This window comes from Cetorhinus maximus, chromosome 32 (assembly GCF_964194155.1).
Source record: "Cetorhinus maximus chromosome 32, sCetMax3.hap1.1, whole genome shotgun sequence".
In the NCBI taxonomy this organism is placed as follows: Eukaryota; Metazoa; Chordata; class Chondrichthyes; order Lamniformes; family Cetorhinidae; genus Cetorhinus; species Cetorhinus maximus.
Window position 1 is genome coordinate 13,100,708 of NC_135910.1, and position 19,683 is coordinate 13,120,390.

The 19,683-nt window shown below is 43.8% G+C and overlaps 2 protein-coding genes across 3 annotated transcripts in view; one reads left to right on the plus strand and one right to left on the minus strand.

Annotated features, from left to right (window-relative positions):
- Positions 1 to 569: 569 nt before the first annotated feature.
- fkrp (fukutin related protein) lies at positions 570 to 19,682 on the minus strand. 2 transcript variants are annotated; one of them, XM_078533444.1, is made up of 4 exons: positions 19,439 to 19,682; positions 10,838 to 11,041; positions 8,562 to 8,687; positions 570 to 3,098 (listed from the first exon to the last, which is right to left on the minus strand). In XM_078533444.1, the coding sequence occupies exon 4, from the start codon at positions 2,918 to 2,920 to the stop codon at positions 1,415 to 1,417; it is 1,506 nt and encodes a 501-aa protein (XP_078389570.1). In that variant the 5' UTR covers positions 2,921 to 3,098; positions 8,562 to 8,687; positions 10,838 to 11,041; positions 19,439 to 19,682; the 3' UTR covers positions 570 to 1,414. The 2 variants fall into 2 exon arrangements, with proteins under 2 accessions (XP_078389570.1, XP_078389569.1); XM_078533443.1 differs by having other exon boundaries at positions 19,344 to 19,682.
- LOC144671491 (striatin-3-like) overlaps positions 18,996 to 19,683 on the plus strand; it is a 51,895-nt gene continuing 51,207 nt past the window's right edge. Inside the window, exon 1 of the mRNA XM_078533440.1 lies at positions 18,996 to 19,247. Within this exon, the coding sequence (XP_078389566.1) occupies positions 19,035 to 19,247 (213 nt within the window). The 5' untranslated portion in view covers positions 18,996 to 19,034. The remainder of the gene's footprint in view (positions 19,248 to 19,683) is intronic.

Here is a 19,683-nt window from a genome sequence, read left to right on the forward strand (position 1 = left end):
ACAGTTGTAACATAGGAAATGTTGTGGCCAATTTGCGCTAGCAAGCTCCTACATATAGCAAAGAAATAATGATGAGATAATCTGCCAAATGTAGGTTAGAACACTTGAAGGAACTCCCTTCATCTCTTGAACAGTGCCTTGGGAGCTTTTGCATTCACTTCAGAGGGCATTCGGGGCTTGGATTTAATCATCTCAAAGACAGCATCCCTGACAGTGCAGCAACCCCTTAGTATTGCACCTAAGTATCGCGTAGCTTATGTATTTCAGTGTCTGGAGTGTGACTAGTGACTCACAACCTTTGAACTCAGAGACAATAGTGACATCATTAAGCCAAGGAGATTGCTAGGGTGAATAGGGTGAGGCCATGGCAGCATCTGTACATGAGGCCTACTAGTTTGACACTAATAACCAAGGAATGGAGAGCTAATGAAGGTGACAGAGTGGATAAGATGCGAGTTGCAGAGTATTGGATGAGCTGGAATTTGTGTCCAGGATTTTGATCAAAGAGCTGGAGAAACTGAGCTGAAAAAGGCTTATATGAGTGTAGAAATCAAGGGAATACCTGAAGCCTGGATTGGGAATTCTATTTAATGGGCAGTGGATTGAAGTTTTGACATGGCGTTAACGGCACATTCTTCAGGGAGTACATCAGTGATTTAGCCATGGCTTGGGTCATGTTTATCCCAGGCCCTGAACAATCACATAACAACTTCTAATGGTCTACATATTTTAACAGTTCAAATTGTACATGCACATAATAATCTCAGGTCATTCTATTTTCTCAGCTCAGTTGGGTTCATAATTATGGGTGGGAGTCTTGAGATGCCCCTTCCCTCCCCTCAAAATTTTGTCTCTTCTGTGCAAATTTGCCTCTTTACAACCCCTTATTTGTTCATCCAAGCCATTGTTCTAATTTGCATATTTAAAGATGCAAAGCTCCCACCCTAACTTTGGCTTTAATGGTTAAAGGTACTGCTCGGTGCAGCATCGAGACAGAGGATCAGAGGCCTTGCGTTTGATCTCTCACTGTTCAGCTGGACCTGTGTGGGGAATAAGATCAGCCAGGGTTCCAGCTGCTACGAAGATACAGCACCTTCTGTTGGAAGGGACATGAGTGTGGATCCCTGGCAATGTTAGGATCAGGCTAGTCTGCAAGGCTTCCGTCTTCCAGTAACTCGCTAACAACCACTGTCTGGTCCCCTGAATCGAGAAGGGCCAGATAATGCCCCCATACTCATGGAACTATACCCCAGGAAGATCCAATGCCTGCAGGAAAAGAATGGGGAGGAGGAAACAAATGTGGAATAACAGATATCTGGGATATCACTTTGAGGTAACACCATATCTCAAAAAGTTCTAGCATCTGAATTGCTTGAGTATTGGCTCATTCCAAGATGTCTACTATCCTCCGTATTTAGTTCATCTTCTCCAATTTTTTCTTGGCAGGGTTTGGGTACTCTGGGTTTTCGATAACTCCCTCTCCAAATTTCAATTCCAAGAAGCGCCTGTGATTGTTGGGTGCAAGAGCAGTTATCCCAGCAAACTGCATGGGGACCAGTGGCTTCAGAAAGTGCTCTGGGAACTCCACGTCCTGCTTGTGATCCATCCAAGTGTTCTTGGTCATGATTCCTTCTCTGGCATAGAATGGCCACAAGTCAACGTGCAAGTGGTTGCTTTCGCTGTACTGCACTCGGTAGAAGTCTCCTTCCACTGCCTTTTCCCACACGTAGCCATTTTCGTCAACAACTGAACCAGAGTCCAGGCTCCTCAGGAACTCGCAGTTCTCCACATCATCCAGATAAATTCCAAGGTCCACATCATAGTCCCACGGGATGATGTCCTGATGACGGACTGCTCCCAGAAGCGTTCCACCCTCTAGCCAGTAGCGGACACCTGAGGACTCCAAGATGTTTATGACATACTTGGTGGTCTCACGTAAGGCTTTGAGGCAGCAAGGCGGAGTCCACCTGTTCTGATACAGGTACTCAGGCGTGTCATCATGCACCGTGCCAAAGCAGCGAGGAGTGTCTTTGTTGCACCCATACCACTGCTCCTTTCCATTGGCCTGCACCACGTGCTTCAAGCCGAAGTCTTTGAAGAGTTGGGCCAACCTCGCTTTTTCGTTGATGTCAGCTTTCCAGCGGTTATGGGCCGACATGAACAAAGAGCGGTGGTACGAGGAGAACATCACACTCTCTGTCATCTTCACTTTCCAGCCACGCAATGAAGACTGAACAAAGAGGGACATCATGAGTGGCCTTACCATGGGCTGAGAGAGGTTGAACAAATCTTCAGTTCGAAGAAGAACCACAGCATCTCCATCAATGGCATCGCAAACCTGGGCTGGAGAAAGGCTGTAGACTGCGCTCCACTCCTTAAGACTAACCCGCAAGTTTAGACACTGAAATTTTTCCGCAGCCTGAATAGGAGCTGCCACCATTCGAACCTTTCCTTTGTTGGCCTCAAATTCTCGAAGAAGACGGTCAAGCTGCTGAGCTGAGTCCAACTGCACCCCATCAGGCACCAGAAGGGTGTATTCGGTGTTGATGTAGAACTCGGGTCTAGTGATGTAGTATGGCTGATCGGGAGATGCCTTCAACAGCACTAGCTGTATGTTCTGTTTGTCGGGTAGGCCCAACGGTGGGTATGGCAGTTTGTCAGCCACCACCACAATGGGCTGGTCGGGCCTTTCCTTCCAGAAGGATTGCACCACACCTACCACCCAATTCTCAAAGTCTTCGAACTCTCGTATCAGCACAGTGATCCCAATGACCCTTGAAATCGCCGACCTCCTGGAGGCAGCCTTCCCTGGGTCTTTGTGCTTCAGCATTTGTTGTTGAGTTCTGGAGACATAGTAAAGTACAACTAGATTCACCATTATTGCCCCGGTCAGCAGCATCTGGCAAAAACTAACCCGCATTGTGCTTTTTATAAAATTCAGTAGTGTTAGTAATTAATTAGTTCAAGTAGCAGCTTTTCTTGAATAATCTCTTGTTGCCTTTTTTCATCACAATAATTAACAATCAAGCCAGGATCCTGATTCTTGGACAACTAATATTTGCAATTAATTCACCAGAAATGCATGGTCTTCAATGGATCTAAAAACAAAAAAGAAACATTTATGGAGTACAGAGAGCAAAATACCCATCAAATGATGAACACCCACAGAATAGAATCTCCCCAGTCTGGTCTTTCTGAAGATACAAGTCAGTGACTACTTTGCACTTGTAGAGTACCACCTAGGAGAACTTAAGAAAATAAGAAATAAGAACAGGGGTAGGTTGTATATGGCACCTCAAACCCGCTGCACCATTCAATAAGATCATGACTGAACAACATCAATTTGCATTTATATAGCACCTTTAATGTAGTAAAATGTCTCAAAACGCTTCACAGGGGACTTATAAACAAAGTCTGATACGGAGCCACATTTGGAGATATTGGGGTAGATGACCAAAAGCTTGGCCAAGAGTTGTTTGAAGGAGCATCTTAAAGGAGAAAAGAGGAGGTAGAAGTTTAGGGAGGGAATTCAAGAGCTTAGGGTCCAAGCAGCTGAAGGCACAGCCACTTAAAATGGGGTCATTAAAACCAGGCGTGCTCAAGAGACCTGAATTACAGAAGTGCAGATATCTTGTAGGGTTGCAGGTATGGAGGAGATTACAGAGATCAGGAAGGGCAAAGCCATAGAGGGATATGAAAACAGGGATGGTGATCTTAAAATTGAGGTATTGCTTAATCGGGAGGTAGGTCGGCTAGCACAGAGGTGATGGGTGAACGGCACTTTCTGAGAGTTTGGACACAGGTAGCAGAGTTTTGGGTGACCTTAAATCTACAGAGGGTAGAACATGGGGTGGGCTAGCTAGAATTTCATTGAAATAGTCAAGTATAGAGATAACAAACGCATGGATAAGGGTTTCAGCAGTTGATGAGCTGAGGTGGGGCAGAGTTAGATGATGTTGCAGAGATGGAAATTAATGGTCTTTGCGATGGTGCAGATATGTGGTTGGAAGTTCATCTTGAAGTCAAACTTACGCCAAGATTGCAAACAGTCTGGCCTCAGACAGGTTGTCACAGTGGTTAAAGCATGGAGTTTTTGGCGGAGACTGAAGACAATGGCTTTGGACTTCCCAATATTTAGTTGGAAGAAATTTGTGCTCATGCAGCACTGGATGTCAGATAAGCAGTGTGACAAATTGGAAACAGTGAAGGGGGTCGAATGAGTTTGTGGTGAAGTAAAGATGGATGACATTCGCATACATGTGGAAACTGATGCTGTGTTTTCAGAGGGGCGTCATGTAAATAAGAAATTGGGGGGGGGGTGGTGTTGGGGTTAAGGTTAGATTCCTGGATATCAGAGGAATCTAGGTGTGGGAGCAAAAAGAAAAGCCATTGCAGGTAATTCTCTGGCTACGACTGAATAGCTAAGAATGGAACCTGGCAAATGCAGCCCCACTCAGCTGGACAATGGTGGAGAGGCATTGGAGGGGGATGGTATGGTCAATCATGTTAAAGACTGCAGACATGTTGAGAAGGACGAGAAAGGAAAGTTTATCTTTGTCACCCTCACATAGGACGGCACTCGTGACTTCGATAGAAGCGATTTCAGTACTAGGGTGGATACCTGATTGGAGGGATTCAAATATGAAGTTCCAGGAAAGATGGACATGGATTTAGGTGACAATCACAGACTTTAGAGAGGAAAGTAAGGTTGGAGATGTAGCGGTAGTTTGCAAGGATGGTCAAGGGTTGGTGTTTTGAGGAGAGGGGTGTTGATTTCAAATTTGAAGGAGAGAGGGGCAGTACCTGAGGACTATTTCTAGATCAACTCCACTTATCATATCTCCATAACATTTGGTTTCCTTCTTGTCCAAGAAATTTTCAAGCAGTATGTAATCTTCCTGGTCTCACTCTTTTTGTTGATGTTATGGGCATTGCTCTTCTGAAATTTCCTCTTCTTTTTCTAAATGTATCATTCCATATCCTCCTACACTGCTTTCACATTGTGTTGAAGTCCAGACTCATCAAACTGTCTGCTTACTCTGTTTCTTTCCCAGGACTTCTGAACTGTGGTGTCCTTGCCTTCCTCAGTCTGCCCTTCCTTCAACAATTTTAAAAACTTTAAAAATACAACTTGAAATCCACTAATCCTCACTTTCTGGTTTACCTCAGCTTCTGCTTTCTTCTTGCTGCTGCCCAATGTTGTGGGCCTTGGGCCTTTACTTGGGAATTCTCAACAATTACATATTATCAATTGTATTTGTTTTATTTGCATGGATTACTGGGTGGGGAAGGATTGACTGTAATTTTGCATCACTGGGGGATGGAAACGTCCTAAAATTGTAGCTAAGAAAAATATCAGAGTCCAGTGCAAAATTGCCTGATGCAAATGGCACTGACCTGGTTAAGCACTCTGGGGGATGGCCATCATTTGTTTCCTGGATAAAAATAATTTTCAGTGCTGCCATTGAGTTTAGGTAGTGTCATTTCTATCAATTTGTGGTGCTATGCCCTACCAAAACTCCAGTTACTGAAGACTGCGAACTTCTTCGATTAATCTTTGAGAGAGCACTTTTGCCCTGAGTCAAAAGGTCTTGAGTTCAAGTCTCATGTCATTGAATCCAAAATCCAGGCTGACACTCCAGTTCTAGTACCGATGGAGTGCCGGCTGCATTGTTGGAGGTATCATCTCTGGATAAGATATTAATTCGATGCCCCCATCCGCTCTCTCAGGTGGACGTTAAAGATACCACCACACTTTCGAAGGACAGCAGGGGAGGTTTACCCAGCGTTTTTTTTTTATTCTTTCACAGAATCTAAATAAAACATTGGTGAGTAGAGCAGAATGTAAGTTGCCTATAGGATCAACCAGTCAGGTCAGGCTGGGACTGAGCACTGAAAGCTCCCACACTCATTCCTAATTAAAATTCAAGTATGGAAAAACAGACTGGGGTGGAAGCATCCAACATGACCAGCTGGATCAAGAATAACTTGGCTGTTAAAAAAATATAAAAACACATAGGTGCTTTACATGCAAGGTCTTGTCGCTGAAAGGATTTTATCCTTTAAATAATAAGTTCAAGCCAGTCAGTTCAAACTCACAGGGTGTTGGCTCCTACTGTTTCCAAGACTTCAATGAGTTGAATAAAGAGTGGAATTTCCTGGCAGCCAATTTGACATCAGAATCAGACACAGACTGTACCTTTCTGGTTGCAATCAAAGGAAGAAAGCAAGAGCTTGCAGTTACACAATGTCTTTAAGATCTCAGGACCTTCCAAAGCACTTCACTTTGAAGTGTAGTCACTGTTGTAATGTAGGAAAATTTGGCAGCAATTTGCGCACAGCAAGCTCCAACAAACCATAATGAGACAATGTTTTTTTTAAAGAGTGATGTTGGTTGAAGTTTTAAACATTGGCCAGTACATGGCGGGGAGAGCTCCCCTGCTTTTGAATTGTGCCACTGGATCTTTTATGGCCACCTCAGAAGACAGCCTGGGTCAACATCTCGTCTGAAAGATGGCACTTTTGATGGTGCAGTGCAAATAGCTGGACGATATATTTTAATTAAAAAATTCTCCATATTCTCTCTCCACAGATGCTGCCTCACTTGCTAAGTATTTCCAGCACGTTCTGTTTTTATGTCAGATTATTGGCATTTTGCTGTTGTAATCTTTCTTAACGTAAAGCGTCAGTGTACATGACCCTGCTGTGGGACTTGAACAGCCTCCTGACTCAGATGCTAAGACTATGACCAGCCTCCCACCCGCCCCGTCCATTTTTAAAAATGACCTCTTTATTCAATGACCTCTTTATTTTGAACAAATCGCCAATGTGCATCAGCGATGCTCAAGAGGCCAGAATTGGAGGGGTGCAGAGATGTCGGTGGGTTGTACAGCTGGAGGAGGTTACAGAGAAATCTCTGTCTCTCTATCTCTGGACCCTCCTCTGGCTGTACACCCGCTGAGATCTCTGTGCTCATCAAATTCTGGCCTTTTGAGCATCCTCAATTTTCATTGCTCCTGAATGTTGTCCAGGTCTTGCTGCCTATCGGCAAGGACTGCTTCAGTAACTGAGGAGTTGTGAATGGTGCTAAACATTGTGCAATCAGCAGCGAACATCCCACTTCTGACCTTACTGACGGAGGGAAGGTCATTGATGAAGCTGCTGAAGATGGTTGGGCCTAGGACGCTACCCTGAGTTCTACAAACTGAGGGAACAAAGCCCTTCAGGACACTTCTCTTAAGGTGATGGCCCTGAGATGCTGCTTATAGCTGCAATAAGAACATAAGTATGATGAGTAGATGGGAGGGGAACATTGTCTGGGAGAGAAGAGTCTAAAGGAACTTGCTGCTATCCAAGTTTTTTTTTTTAACCATCTTGTATATCATGTTGTCTTTCCAGTCCCATATTCCACTGCCTAAGAGTGCGAGCGGACAATCCTTAGCTTCCTGCCTTCAATTAAGATGTGTGCAAGGAGAGCAGCAGATTAGTACACTTGCTGGCCAACTTGTACAAAACCATATAGGCCAGAAGGACCCAGAACCTTTATTGTGGCAGTTTTCTCCTTCCCATCTCCTGAAGATGCTAACTCGGGAGCAGGTGTTCTCTGGTACCCTACCCAAGACCTGATTTTTCATTCGTAAACGCAAAGAAACAGTTTCTTCCATCTTTAGTCTAGATGTTTCTCTCACAGTATCTGTGCCAGAAGTGAGGTTTTGGTGGTGACTTCTGTGCATTATAGGATATGACCAAATGGCCACAAAGCTTGGATTGATTGAAAATAAACCAAATGAATTACTAAATGGGGAGTGCTATAAACTAGTCAGCGGTCCTTGAGTTAAAGAGAGAAAGAGTAAAACAACCAGAATTCCGTCTCCAAGCCATTATCAAGTTACCCCTGCTGGAGTGAGAAAAGGATGGGGCTCAGTGAAATATCTCTATCTATTCCAAAGCCTAACCACTTGATCAAGGTACTGGCACCAACAGGACTATACCCCAATAAGAGTCAGCAACTTCAGGAGAGAGACATTAATGCTTTTTTTGATGAGAGGATAAAAAAACTGAAGGGGCAGATAAAAAAATTGAGATACCTTGGTATCATAAAAATAAAAACTTGCATTTATATTTCAAGCAGTAACGGCAGGGCATTCAACTAAGAAGGGCATTGCCCAATGCAACTGGTACAGTCCTGTTGATGCCAGTACCTTAATCAAGTGGTTAGGCTTTAGGATGGTTAGAGACATTTCACTGAGCCTCTTCATATCCACAAGGAGTTCTTATGGTTTAGTAGGTGGTGCTCCTACCTCTGAGCCAGAAGCTCCAGGTTCAAATCCTCTTGGACTTGTTGAGCATGAAAGGAGCATTTATGGTGCAGTTCATCTTATGTCCAGACACATGCACTTTCTAGAAAGCGTTCAGGCACAGTAACTATGGCTGATTCTCTCCACCCTAGTTCAGGGATGCAACTGTAGCATTTGGATTTTTGCCTTGCTGGTTCATCAGATGGAGGATCAAAACTGGGAGTCCACTTTTTTTTTAAAGAAACAACGTAGACAGAGATTTACCTGAAATTAGGAAACAGTTTCTTCCACCTTTAGTCTAGATGCTTCCCTCACACTCCCAGTTCCAGAATTGAGGTTTTGTCGGTGACTTTCTATGCATTATATGACAATTCCAAATGGCCACAAAACCTGGATTGATTGAAAATAAACCAAATTAATTACGAAATGGAAACAGGTCATATTATAGTGTAACGGGAGTGCTGCTAAGGCAGATGTAAGGGAGTGCTATAAACTAGTCGGTGGTCCTTGAGTTACAGAGAGAAAAATTAAAACCAGCCAGAGTTCCCTCTTCAGGCTATTTGCACACAGCAGGCTCTCACAAACAGCAACAGGTGAAAATGACCAGATCATCTGTTTCAGTGATGTTATTGAGAGATAAATATTGGCCAGTGCACCAGGAAGTTGTCCCCTGCTCTTCTTCAAAATAGGGCCACGGGATCTTTTACGTCCACCTGCTGGAGTGAGGAAAGGATAAGGCCCAGTGAAATATCTCTATCTATTCCAACCACTTGATCAATGTACTGGCACCAACAGAGCTTTATCCCAATAACAGTCAGCAACTTCAGGAGAGGGACATCAACATTTATTTTTGATGAGATGATAAGAAAACTGAAGGGGCAGATAAAACAACTGAGATACTTTGGCATCATGAAAATAAAAACTTGCATTTATATTTTGAATGTGTTAGCTGTGGCCTAGTTAGTAGTGTTCTCATCTCTGAGTCAGAAGGTTGTGGGTTCAAGTCCCACTTCACAGGCTGGGGCACATAAATCTAGGCTGGCATTCAGAGTGCAGTATTGAGGGAGTGCTGCACTGCCGGAAGCAACATTAAACCAAGGCCCTGACTGCTCTCTCAGGTGGGCGTAAAAGATCCCATGACCTTATTTTGAAGAAGAGCAGGGGACAACTTCCTGGTGCACTGGCCAATATTTATCTCTCAATAACATCACTGAAACAGATGATCTGGTCATTTTCACCTGTTGCTGTTTGTGTGAGCCTGCTGCGTGCAAATTGGCTGCTGCATGTCCTACAATATAACAACAACTACACTACTGAAGTACTTCATTGGCTGTGGAGTTCTTTGGGAAGTCTTGAGGTCATGAAAGGGGCAATATAAATGTGAGCCCTTTTATTTTTATACAGTGCCTTGATGACCTCAGGAAGTCCTAAAGCACTTTACAGGCTCATGAAGTATTTCTGAAGTGTTGTAATGTAAGAAACACAGCAGCAAATTTTCAACTTCTGCTTATTTTCAAAAATGAGGAACACGTACAAATGCTTTTATATTTTAGCATCTGATCTATTGAGTTGCGAAGTGAGAGAGAGAACAACGGTTGACAGAGCTCAGACAGAGCGACAGGTAGAACACTAGGCCACCCCTGCATATATGGGGTCTGGCCAGCTCCTGACACTAAGATAAAAGCAAAATACTGCGGATGCTGGAAATCTGAAACAAAAACAAAAATAGCTGGAAAAACTCAGCAGGTCTGACAGCATCTGCAGAGAGGAATACAGTTAACGTTTCGAGTCCGTATGACTCTTCAACAGAACTAAGGAAAAATAGAAATGAGATGAAATATAAACTGGTTGAGGGGGGCTCGTCATACGGTCTCGAAACGCTAACTGTGTTCCTCTCCGCAGATGCTGTCAGACCTGCTGAGTTTTTCCAGCTATTTTTGTTTTTGTTTCAGCTCCTGACATTGCCTGGTTCCATGTCCCGAAGGACTAGCCCTCCAGGCCGTGTTGCACAAGTAAGATGCATCCAACTGGCTGTGGCCCAGCTCTCAGTATCTTCACTCTGAGGCCCAGAAGACACGGCTTTCCACTCCTACTCTCAGCTGAGCCTGGGTTGCCAACTTTCTTCCCACGACTCCAGTCTCCACATTGTCTGTAGGTCACAATACATCAGCCAGGGTCTCCTCTTGCTCTTTATGTTTTAACAAGCCTGTATGCAGCAGCTGCTGAGTCCTGCGTCAGTCAGTCAAGGGGAGAGACCACAATACGACCGAGCGATGAGACACTTCAGGTCCAGCTGAAGAACCATCTCCTCAAAAGCTGAAAGCAGAGGCACTCAAGGCCACCTGATAGCTTCTAGAAATTGTGCTATTAAATATTATTATATAATTTTATTCTTGACTGGGCTCTGTACACTGTATCCAGAACAAGGCATTTGGTGTCGTTTACGGAAACCATATTTACAATTTCAATGTCACTTGCATACATCTGTGGTCAAAGGGATTAGTATTAGAGACTTCTTAAATTTATAATTTTAATAATACCTTGTTTCACAATAGTTGGCTGCTAACGAATAGACTGGGTTCAAGTTAGTGCGTCCTCTCATACGTGTGCTCCCTGGTGTGGGGTCTGTCTGCGGATGCAAGTTGGAGTGTTCCATGCAGGAGCAGGGTTGCCAAGCCTTTAGGATTGGCCTGGAGGCTCCAGGAGTTGAAGGTTAATCTCCCAGACACTGTTGCGAGAAAACACTGGAGAAAAACATTACAGTATTTTTTAAAATGTTCTGTCAACACTCCTGTTTATTTGTACAGTTATAAAAGCATTGGAGTTGGGAAAAAACCTATCTGACTGTTAAGGATGGCACCAGAACTGACAGGTTACAGCTATCACAAAAGATTTAACAGGTTGGGGCCTTTTCCTTAGTACTTGTGGCAGAATCCAAAACTCACGCGGAAGGTGGGGTGGGAGGTGCTTAAATCCAAGATATTTTCCTATTGGATTTATTAGTAAACTAAGGAGAAATTTCTTCACTTAGAGTGGATTGAATGTGGAACTCAATATCTCAGGAAGTCGAGGCAAATAGCTTTTAGGTGCTTTCAATATGAAATTAGAAGAGTATATGAAAGAAAAGGGAAAAGAAAGATATGTTGGCTGAGATGAGGTAGAAGGAATGGGAGGAGACTTGCGTGGGGATAAACATCTACTTGGGCCAAACAGATACATTCCAATGAGAAAGAAAAATTCCAAGGGGAGGACCCATCATTCATGATTAACTAAAAAAGTTAAAGACAGTATCAAACGTAAAGAAAAGGCATATAATTGTGCAAGGATGGTGGCAGATCAGAAGATTGGACAATATATAAAAAACAGGGAAAAATTAGAGTATGAAAGAAAACTAGCTAGAAATATAAAAACAGATGGTAAGAGTTTCTATAGATATTTTAAAAAGAAAAGAGTTAACAAAGTGAGCGTTAGTCCTATAGATAATGAGTCTGGGGAATTAATAATGGAAAATAAGGAGATGGCAGATGAATTGAACAGGTATTTTGCATCGGTTTTCAACTCTGAGGATACAAGTAACATCCCAGAAATAGCAGCAAATCAGGAAATGGAAGGGAAGGAAGAACAAGAACTCAAGAAAATTACAATCAGGGAAGTGGTACTGCGCAAATTGTTGGAGCTGTGGGCTGACAATTTCCTAGGTCCTGACGGACTTCATCCTAGGGTCTTAAAAGAAGAGGCTAGAGATAGTTGATGCATTGGTTTAAATTTTTCAAAATTTCCTAGATTTGGGAAAGGTTCCATTAGAAAATAGCGAATGTAACTCCATTATTCAATAAGGGAGAGAGACAGAAAGCAGGAAACTACAGGCCAGTTAGCTTAACATCTATTATAGGGAAAATGTTAGAAGCTATTATTAAAGATGTTATAGCAGGGCATTTAGATGAATTTAAGGTAATCAGGCAGAATCAACATGGTTTTGTGAGAGGGAAATCATGTTTAACCGATTTATTGGAGTTCTTTGAAGAAGTAATGTGCTGTGGATAAAAGGGAACTGGTGGATGTACTGTACTTAGATTTCCAAAAGGCATCGAATAAGGTTATTGTGGAAAATAAAAGCTCATGATGTAGGGGGTAACATACAACATGAACAGAAGATTGGCAAGCTGACAGGAAACTGTGAGTAGGCATAAATGGGTCATTTTCTGGTTGGTGGGATGTAACGAATGGTGTGCCACAGATATCACTGCTGGGGCCTGAACTTTTTACGATTCATATAAATGACATGGATGAAGGGGCTGAAAGTATGGTTGCTAAATTTGCTGATGATACACCGATATGTAAGAAAGTAAGTTGTGGAGAGAACATAAGGAGGCCACAAAGGGATATAAATTAGTGAGTTTGCAAACAGCTAGCAAATGGAGTATAATGTGGGAAAGTATGAAATTGTCCATCTTGGCAGGAAGAATAAAAAAGAAGCATATTATCTAAATGGTGAGAGATTGAAGAGCTCTGGAATGCAGAGGGATCTGGATGTGTTAGTGCATGAATTGCAAAAGGTTAGTATGCAGGTACAGCAAGTAATTAGGAAAGCTAATAGAATGTTATTGTTTATTGCAAGGGGAATTGACTACAAAAGTAGAGAGGTTATGCTTCAGCTATACAGAGCGTTGGTGAGACCATATCTGGAGTACTGTGTACAGTATTGGTCTCTTTATTTAAGGAAGGATATAAATGCATTGGAAGCAGTTCAAAGAAGGTTTACTATGCTAATACGTGGAGTGGGAGCATTGTCTTATGAGGAAAGGTTAGACAAGCTAGGCTTGAATCCATTGGAGTTTAGAAGAGTAAGAGGCAATTTGATTGAAACATATAAGATCCTGAGGGGTCTTAACAGGGTAGATGTGAAGAGGATGTTTCCTCTTGTGGGAGAATCTAGAACTAGGGGTCACTGTTTAAAAATAAGGGGATGCCCATTTAAGGCAGAGATGAGGAGAATTTTTTTCTCTCAAAGGGCAGTGAATATTTGGAACTCTCTTCCTCAAATGGTAGCGGAAGCAGAGTCTTTGGGCAGAATCTTCTGTTTGGCATGCAGGGGCAAGCCCCACATGCCGACGCGTAAAATGACGTGCGGTGACGTCAGGCGTGCGTCCTGACGTCACCACACGTCATTCCAATCTTTCGTTCGGCAGGCACACACCGGAGTCAGCTGCGGGCCTGCCGAACTGTCAAAGGCCTGTTATGGACATTAGTAATCTAATTATCCAATTGAACAGGGCTGCCCATCCGACCTTAAGGTTGGCGCGCAGGCAAAGAGCCCAGGTGGCCTTCGCATTTTTCATGAAACCTCATTCCCGGGTGGGATGAGGTTTCGTGAAGGGTTTATTAACTCAATAAAAATTTTCATGAAAATTCATAAACGTGTCCCAGTTCATGTGACACTGTCACAATGAGGGGACATGTCTGAATAATTTTCTTTTTTCAATATTTCATTTTGATCTCAATCTTCGAGGCAGCTCCGTGCCTCAGGGAGATTCGCGCGAAAGAGCGCAGGCCCTGACTCTCCCTCCTCCCCCCGCCCGCACAGGTAGTGCAGCGCTACTGGACGTGCGTCAAGCTGGGCAGGCCTTAATTGGGAGGCCACGTAAAATGGCGGTGCACAGCTGATCGCGCATGGCGACCAGCCCTCACGAAAGGGAGAAAATTCTTCCCTTTGAATATTTTTAAGGCAGAAATAGATAGATTCTTGATAAGCAAAAAGGGTGAAAGGTTATCGGGGGTAGTTGGGAATGTGGAGTTGAGGTTAGGAATGTGGAGTTGAGGCCACAATCAGATCAGCCATGATCTTATTGAATGGCGGAGCAGGCTCGAGGGGCCGAGTGGCCTATTCCTGCTCTTAATTCGTATGTTTGTATGAATGGCCTGTTTCTGTGCTGTATATTCTCTGTAATCAAGAATCATCCAATTAAGTAATGAAGAGTCTTTTCGCTTTCCAATTGGCGATGGGAGGACATGGTACTGTGAGGCTGGTTGCCAATGGCAGGAGCATCGGGGTATATCAATGGAGACAGGATCATCTGATGAAACCTCCAGGAATACATTTAACCCTATTCAGGTATCATTACAGAATCTTTGGTACATCAATACTGATCTTCATAGCTGATTTCCTTTTACAAAGAATTCCTGTTCATAGCTATGCTTTTGTGATGGACCGATGTACCAACAAGGCAATTTGGAATTAACCCATCCTTGACCACATTCATCCCTGTCCGAGCAAAAAATAAAAAGTAGAGTACAACTTTGACATGTCCACTTTGCAACGACTTCTGTCTGGGGGCCTTTTTTGCATCAACCAGTTCCTAATGATCATGGCTTTGGATATAAAATTGTTCCCATTACTGCTAATAAAAGGTGTGGTTCAGTGAATAGCACTCTTGCCTCTGAGTCAGAAGGTTGTGGGTTCAAATCCCACTCCAGGGGCTTGACGTAATCTAGGCTGAAACTGCCAATGAAGACCTGAGGGAGGGCTACAGAATTTAAGGTTCCAGTTTTCATATGAGACTTTAAACCAAGGCCTCGGCACTATTCGGCGAACAGCAAGGGAGTCCTTCCTGGTCAATATTTACAGGAGAATGGCAGCATAGTGTTTAAGCTACTGTAATGGTAATCCAGAGGTTTGGACTAATGATTCTGGCAGCCCGAGTTCAAATTCCACCATGGGGCATTTAAATTCAGTTAATTAAATATAAATATGGAAGAAAACAGCTAATATCAGTAATGGTGACCACGAACTTATCAAATTGCCATAAAAACCCAGCCAGTTCATTAATGGGCCTTTAGGAAAGGCAACAGCCCTGTTCTGGCCAAAATATGACACCAGACTTACAGCAATAAAGTTGACTCCAAGACTTCAGTGCTGACACTCCAGTGAACTACAGAGGCAGTGCTGCGTAGTTGGAGGTGCCAAGTTTCAGGTGAGCCAATAAACCGAGGCTCTGTATGCTCTCTTGAGCGGATGTGTAAAAATCCCATGGCACTATTTCGTAAAAGAGCAGATCAGTTATCCCTGGTGTCCTGGTCAATATTCATCCCTCGTCAACATCACTAAAACAGATATAAAAGCAAAATACTGCGGATGACGGAGATCTGAAATAAAAACAAAAAGTGCTGGAAAAACTCAGCAGGTCTGACAGCATCTGTGGAGCGAGAAACAGAGTTAAAAACAAAACTCTGAAGAAGAGTCATACGGACTCAAAACGTTAACTCTGTCTTTCTCTCCACAGGCCTGCTGAGTTTTTCCAGCAATTTTTGTTTTTGTTTGAGAAACAGAGTTAATTGGACTTGAAATGTTAACTCTGTTTCTCTTTCCACAGATGCTGCCAGACCTGCTGAGTTATTCCAGCATTTTCTGTTTTTATTTCACTAAAATGGACTATCTGGTCATTGTCACATCGCTGTTTGTGGGAGCTTGCTGTGCTCAAATTGGCTGCTGCTTTTCCTGTAACTGTGACTACAATACAAAAGTATAATTGGCCAAATAGCATTTTGAGATGTCTGTGTTCGTGAATGACACTATATAAGTGTGAGTCGTTTTTAACTGCCCTCTGATAGGGCCTAGAATGCCACTAAATTGTATTCAAGAAGGGAGTTCACCACCTTCTCAAGGGCAATTAGGGATGGGCAATAAATGCTGGCCTTGTCGGCGATGGCCACATCTGGGAATGATTACAAGATTCATGACATTGTGAACTCAATGAAAATCAATTGTATCTCCTATTTTCTTATATATTATTGAATGGCAAATCATATTATAGTTGAACATTTACAAGCAATATTATATAAGTACCATGATTAATATTGAAGGATATTGGGGCAGAGGAAAGAGAAGGGGATTAGGTTAGGTGGAGAAAAACACTGAAGCGATCTTGATAAGACTTTTTGGCCTATTTCTGTACTGAAATGTTATGTGAGTATGGTGAAGACACACTAGAAAAGAAGTTAAGTGAGTACCAAAGCACGGTGGACTTGCATTCAGTTAATCTGAATCAATCCGTTGTCTATATGGTAAACATATGTTGTGAGACACTTCTGATTGTTTGTTGGCCATAGGTTGTTACGCAAGTCTTCTGGGAGGTCTGATCGTGTGATGTCTGATTGCAAAGCGCCTGATCACAAGACGCTTGCTGACAGGTTGTAAATGCTATTGTAGTTATTTCATAAAGGTCAGATCCTTTGTAGTTTATTAATGTTCCTGTTGGCTTTGTGCTCAGAACCAGAAAGCCTTTCCCGGAGGAGACAAAAAATAGTGCACAGGCACAAAGCTCTACCTTGCTCCCAGGCTGCTCACAGCATTGCCCAGAAAGTCAGTTCCCAATTCTGTGTGATTCCCAGGCAAGTGGGAAGAGTTGGCAACCCTGGTTACGGGAGAGACCGATACCTGCACTCTGGACAGTTGCTCGTGCACATTGAAGGAATGATGATTGTAAAGAAAGAATAATTTATATACACAACTTCAGGACATCCCAAAACCCTTTACAGCCAATTACATATTCTTTTTGAAGTGCTGTTGTGATGTAGGAAAGGCGGCAGCCAATTTACACACAGCAAACTCCCACAAACAGCATACACGATAATGACTAGATGACCTGTTTCACTAATGTTGGTGGAGGGATAAATGTTGGTTGGGACACTGGAGATGACTCCCCTAATCGTCTTCGAAATAGTGCCATGGGAACATTTCCATCCACCTGAGAGGACAAACGTGACCTTGTTTTAAGGCCTGACATTGCAGTATTGCACTGGGAATGTCAGCCTAGATTTTTTTGTGTCAGCTGTGACTCAATTGGTGGCACTCTTGGCCTCTGAATCTCTAGGTTCAAGTCCCACACCAGAACCTCAGCACAAATATCAAGGCTGACACTAGTGCAGCACTGAGGAGGAACCGCACCAGCGGAGGTGCCGACTTTTGGATGAGATATTAAATCGAAGCCCCATCTGCCTTCTTGGGTGGATACAAAAGATCCCATGGCACTATTTTGATGAAGAGCAGGGGAGTTGTCCCTGGTGTCCTGGCCAATATTTATCCCTCAAGCAACATCACAAAAAAGATTATGTGGTCATTATCACATTGCCCTAGTTTTCCAGGCTAAAGAACTTCAGGACATTGAGAAAATACTCACTGAAGATCAATGTTCTCTGGGAGCCTACTTCAGAAAATGGAGACTTTTTGACCAAACAGTGCCAAGACTGTCGTTTCATCCTTCCACTTGAAGGCCAGGGAAGCAATTCATGTCCAGTTCTGTGGCTGACCACTAACCCAGACCCAATCCAAAATATCTTGGCATCACTCTTAACTGTACATTGACCTACTGGCAACATCTCCAGCCACTGGCGCCAAGGTCAAGACAAGAGTGAATCTCATATGAAACTAGCAGGTACTACCTGGGGCAGTGAAGCCAACACACTACGCACTGCTTCACTCACCCTGGTCTACTCAACAACAGAGTACTTCTGTTCAACCTGGCTCAGCAGCCATCACACAAGATATCCAACTCCAGGAAGCCATGAGGATTATGTCTAGGACACTAAGACCAACACAACTCGAGTGGGTTCCTGTGCTAGCTCAAATTGAATCTCCTGATGTCTGCAGGAAAACAAACCATCCTCCTCAAAGAACACCAGCGACTGACAGCAAACTCCCATTGACACATGACCTCAAAAAGAAACACACTCCTTTGAAATTCCTTAGCCGCTACTGGAACATCTTACAAATTGACGACAGCCCCACCTCTCGATGGCACACCTCCAGATTGACTGCAAACATTACCAACCACAACTTGGTAACTGACCCAAGCGGTGAACTCATAGGAAACATAGGCACACAGGGCTTAGGAGCAGGAGTGGGTTTCAAGTTTCAAGTCCCAGGTTTCAACCTTCCACAGAAAATCTGGACAACCCTCAGCCGCTTGAGGGCGGGCCAGCGAAGATGGGGGCCACTTGCTCCACAAGTAGAATGCAAGGAACAGCTTAAATTGTGACTGTAGCCATACAAATCAGATCATTGCCCACGTACTGAACTTTTGCCCTGAGACAGCCACTCGTGGTTGCACCACAACCAGTTATACTGCATCAGCTAAAGTGGGTGAACTGATCGTTAATCTCCACATCGAACTATAACCTCTTCCCCAGGAATAAGAATTTTAAAATCGCATTGCTGCTTGTGGCAGTGTGCTGAGCTCAAATTACCCGCCGTGTTTCCTACATCACAACAGTGACTGCCCTTCAAAAAGTACTTCATGAGGTGGTTTGAGACCGCCTTAAGATGGTTTGAAATGTGCAGTGGTCATGAAAAGCACTATATAAATGCAAGTCATTTCTTTCTGCAGAGCGCAACTCCAACCCACAACCTTCTGACTCAGAGTGCCACCCACTGAGCCATAGCTGACACTAAAGACAGTGGTTTTTAAAATAAAAAATAGTTAATTAACAGGGAGATTATAGCATCATGTGCCTATACAGATGGTACCCTGTGCTTCCCTCAGACAGAGACACACACACACACACACACACCCAGATCCTTTCTTCTCAATGAATGACTTTTGACTGGAGTGTAGGATGTTGTGGTGGGCATTATTTGGCAGGAAGTCTGCCCTCCGCCGGCGGTAGGGCGCATGCGCCGCCCATTCAGGCGGACGGGGAGCGCACTATCTGGCAGGGAGACAAGGACGAGGCGGCCAAGAGATGGAAGGGCAGCCAGCCGCCATGGCTTCAGCGCTCGGCGGCGCGGGCTGTCCGAGCCCGGCGGCCTCGCCGACCTTGGAGAAAATCACCTCAGAAAACTCGCCCGAGCCGGATTCTTACACGGTGCCGGGGATTTTACACTTCATCCAGCACGAATGGACGCGGTTCGAGATGGAAAAGGCGCGATGGGAAGCGGAAAAAGCCGAACTGCAAGTAAGTGAGAGACAGACGGTGGTGCGGGAGGGGAGGGGAAGGGAAGGGGGGGGGGGGTGGTGTGTGGAAACGAGGACCAAATTCCGTTTTCCCTACCCTTGTCGGTTCTTTACGTCGAAAACCACCCATAGCTGAGGAAAAACGAGCGCGAAAATGTGCTTCGTGAGAGAAAGAGGCTTTTTAAATTTTACCTTCTATTGTTGCGGAGGGTCGGTGGTGCGCCGCCATCTTGGATTTAAAGATGGCGGATTGTGGTTATGTCATTAGCCAAAAAATCCTACTCAAGATATTGGCATTATTAACACTTTTTATCATAATTTGCAATCGGTGCGATTCATACAATGCATCAGCATGGAGTCTGACATTGTTTTTTTAAAATTTACAAGCCAAAAAACGTCCAGCTTGTTGGAATTGCCTCTCCAAATGTCAAAGATCC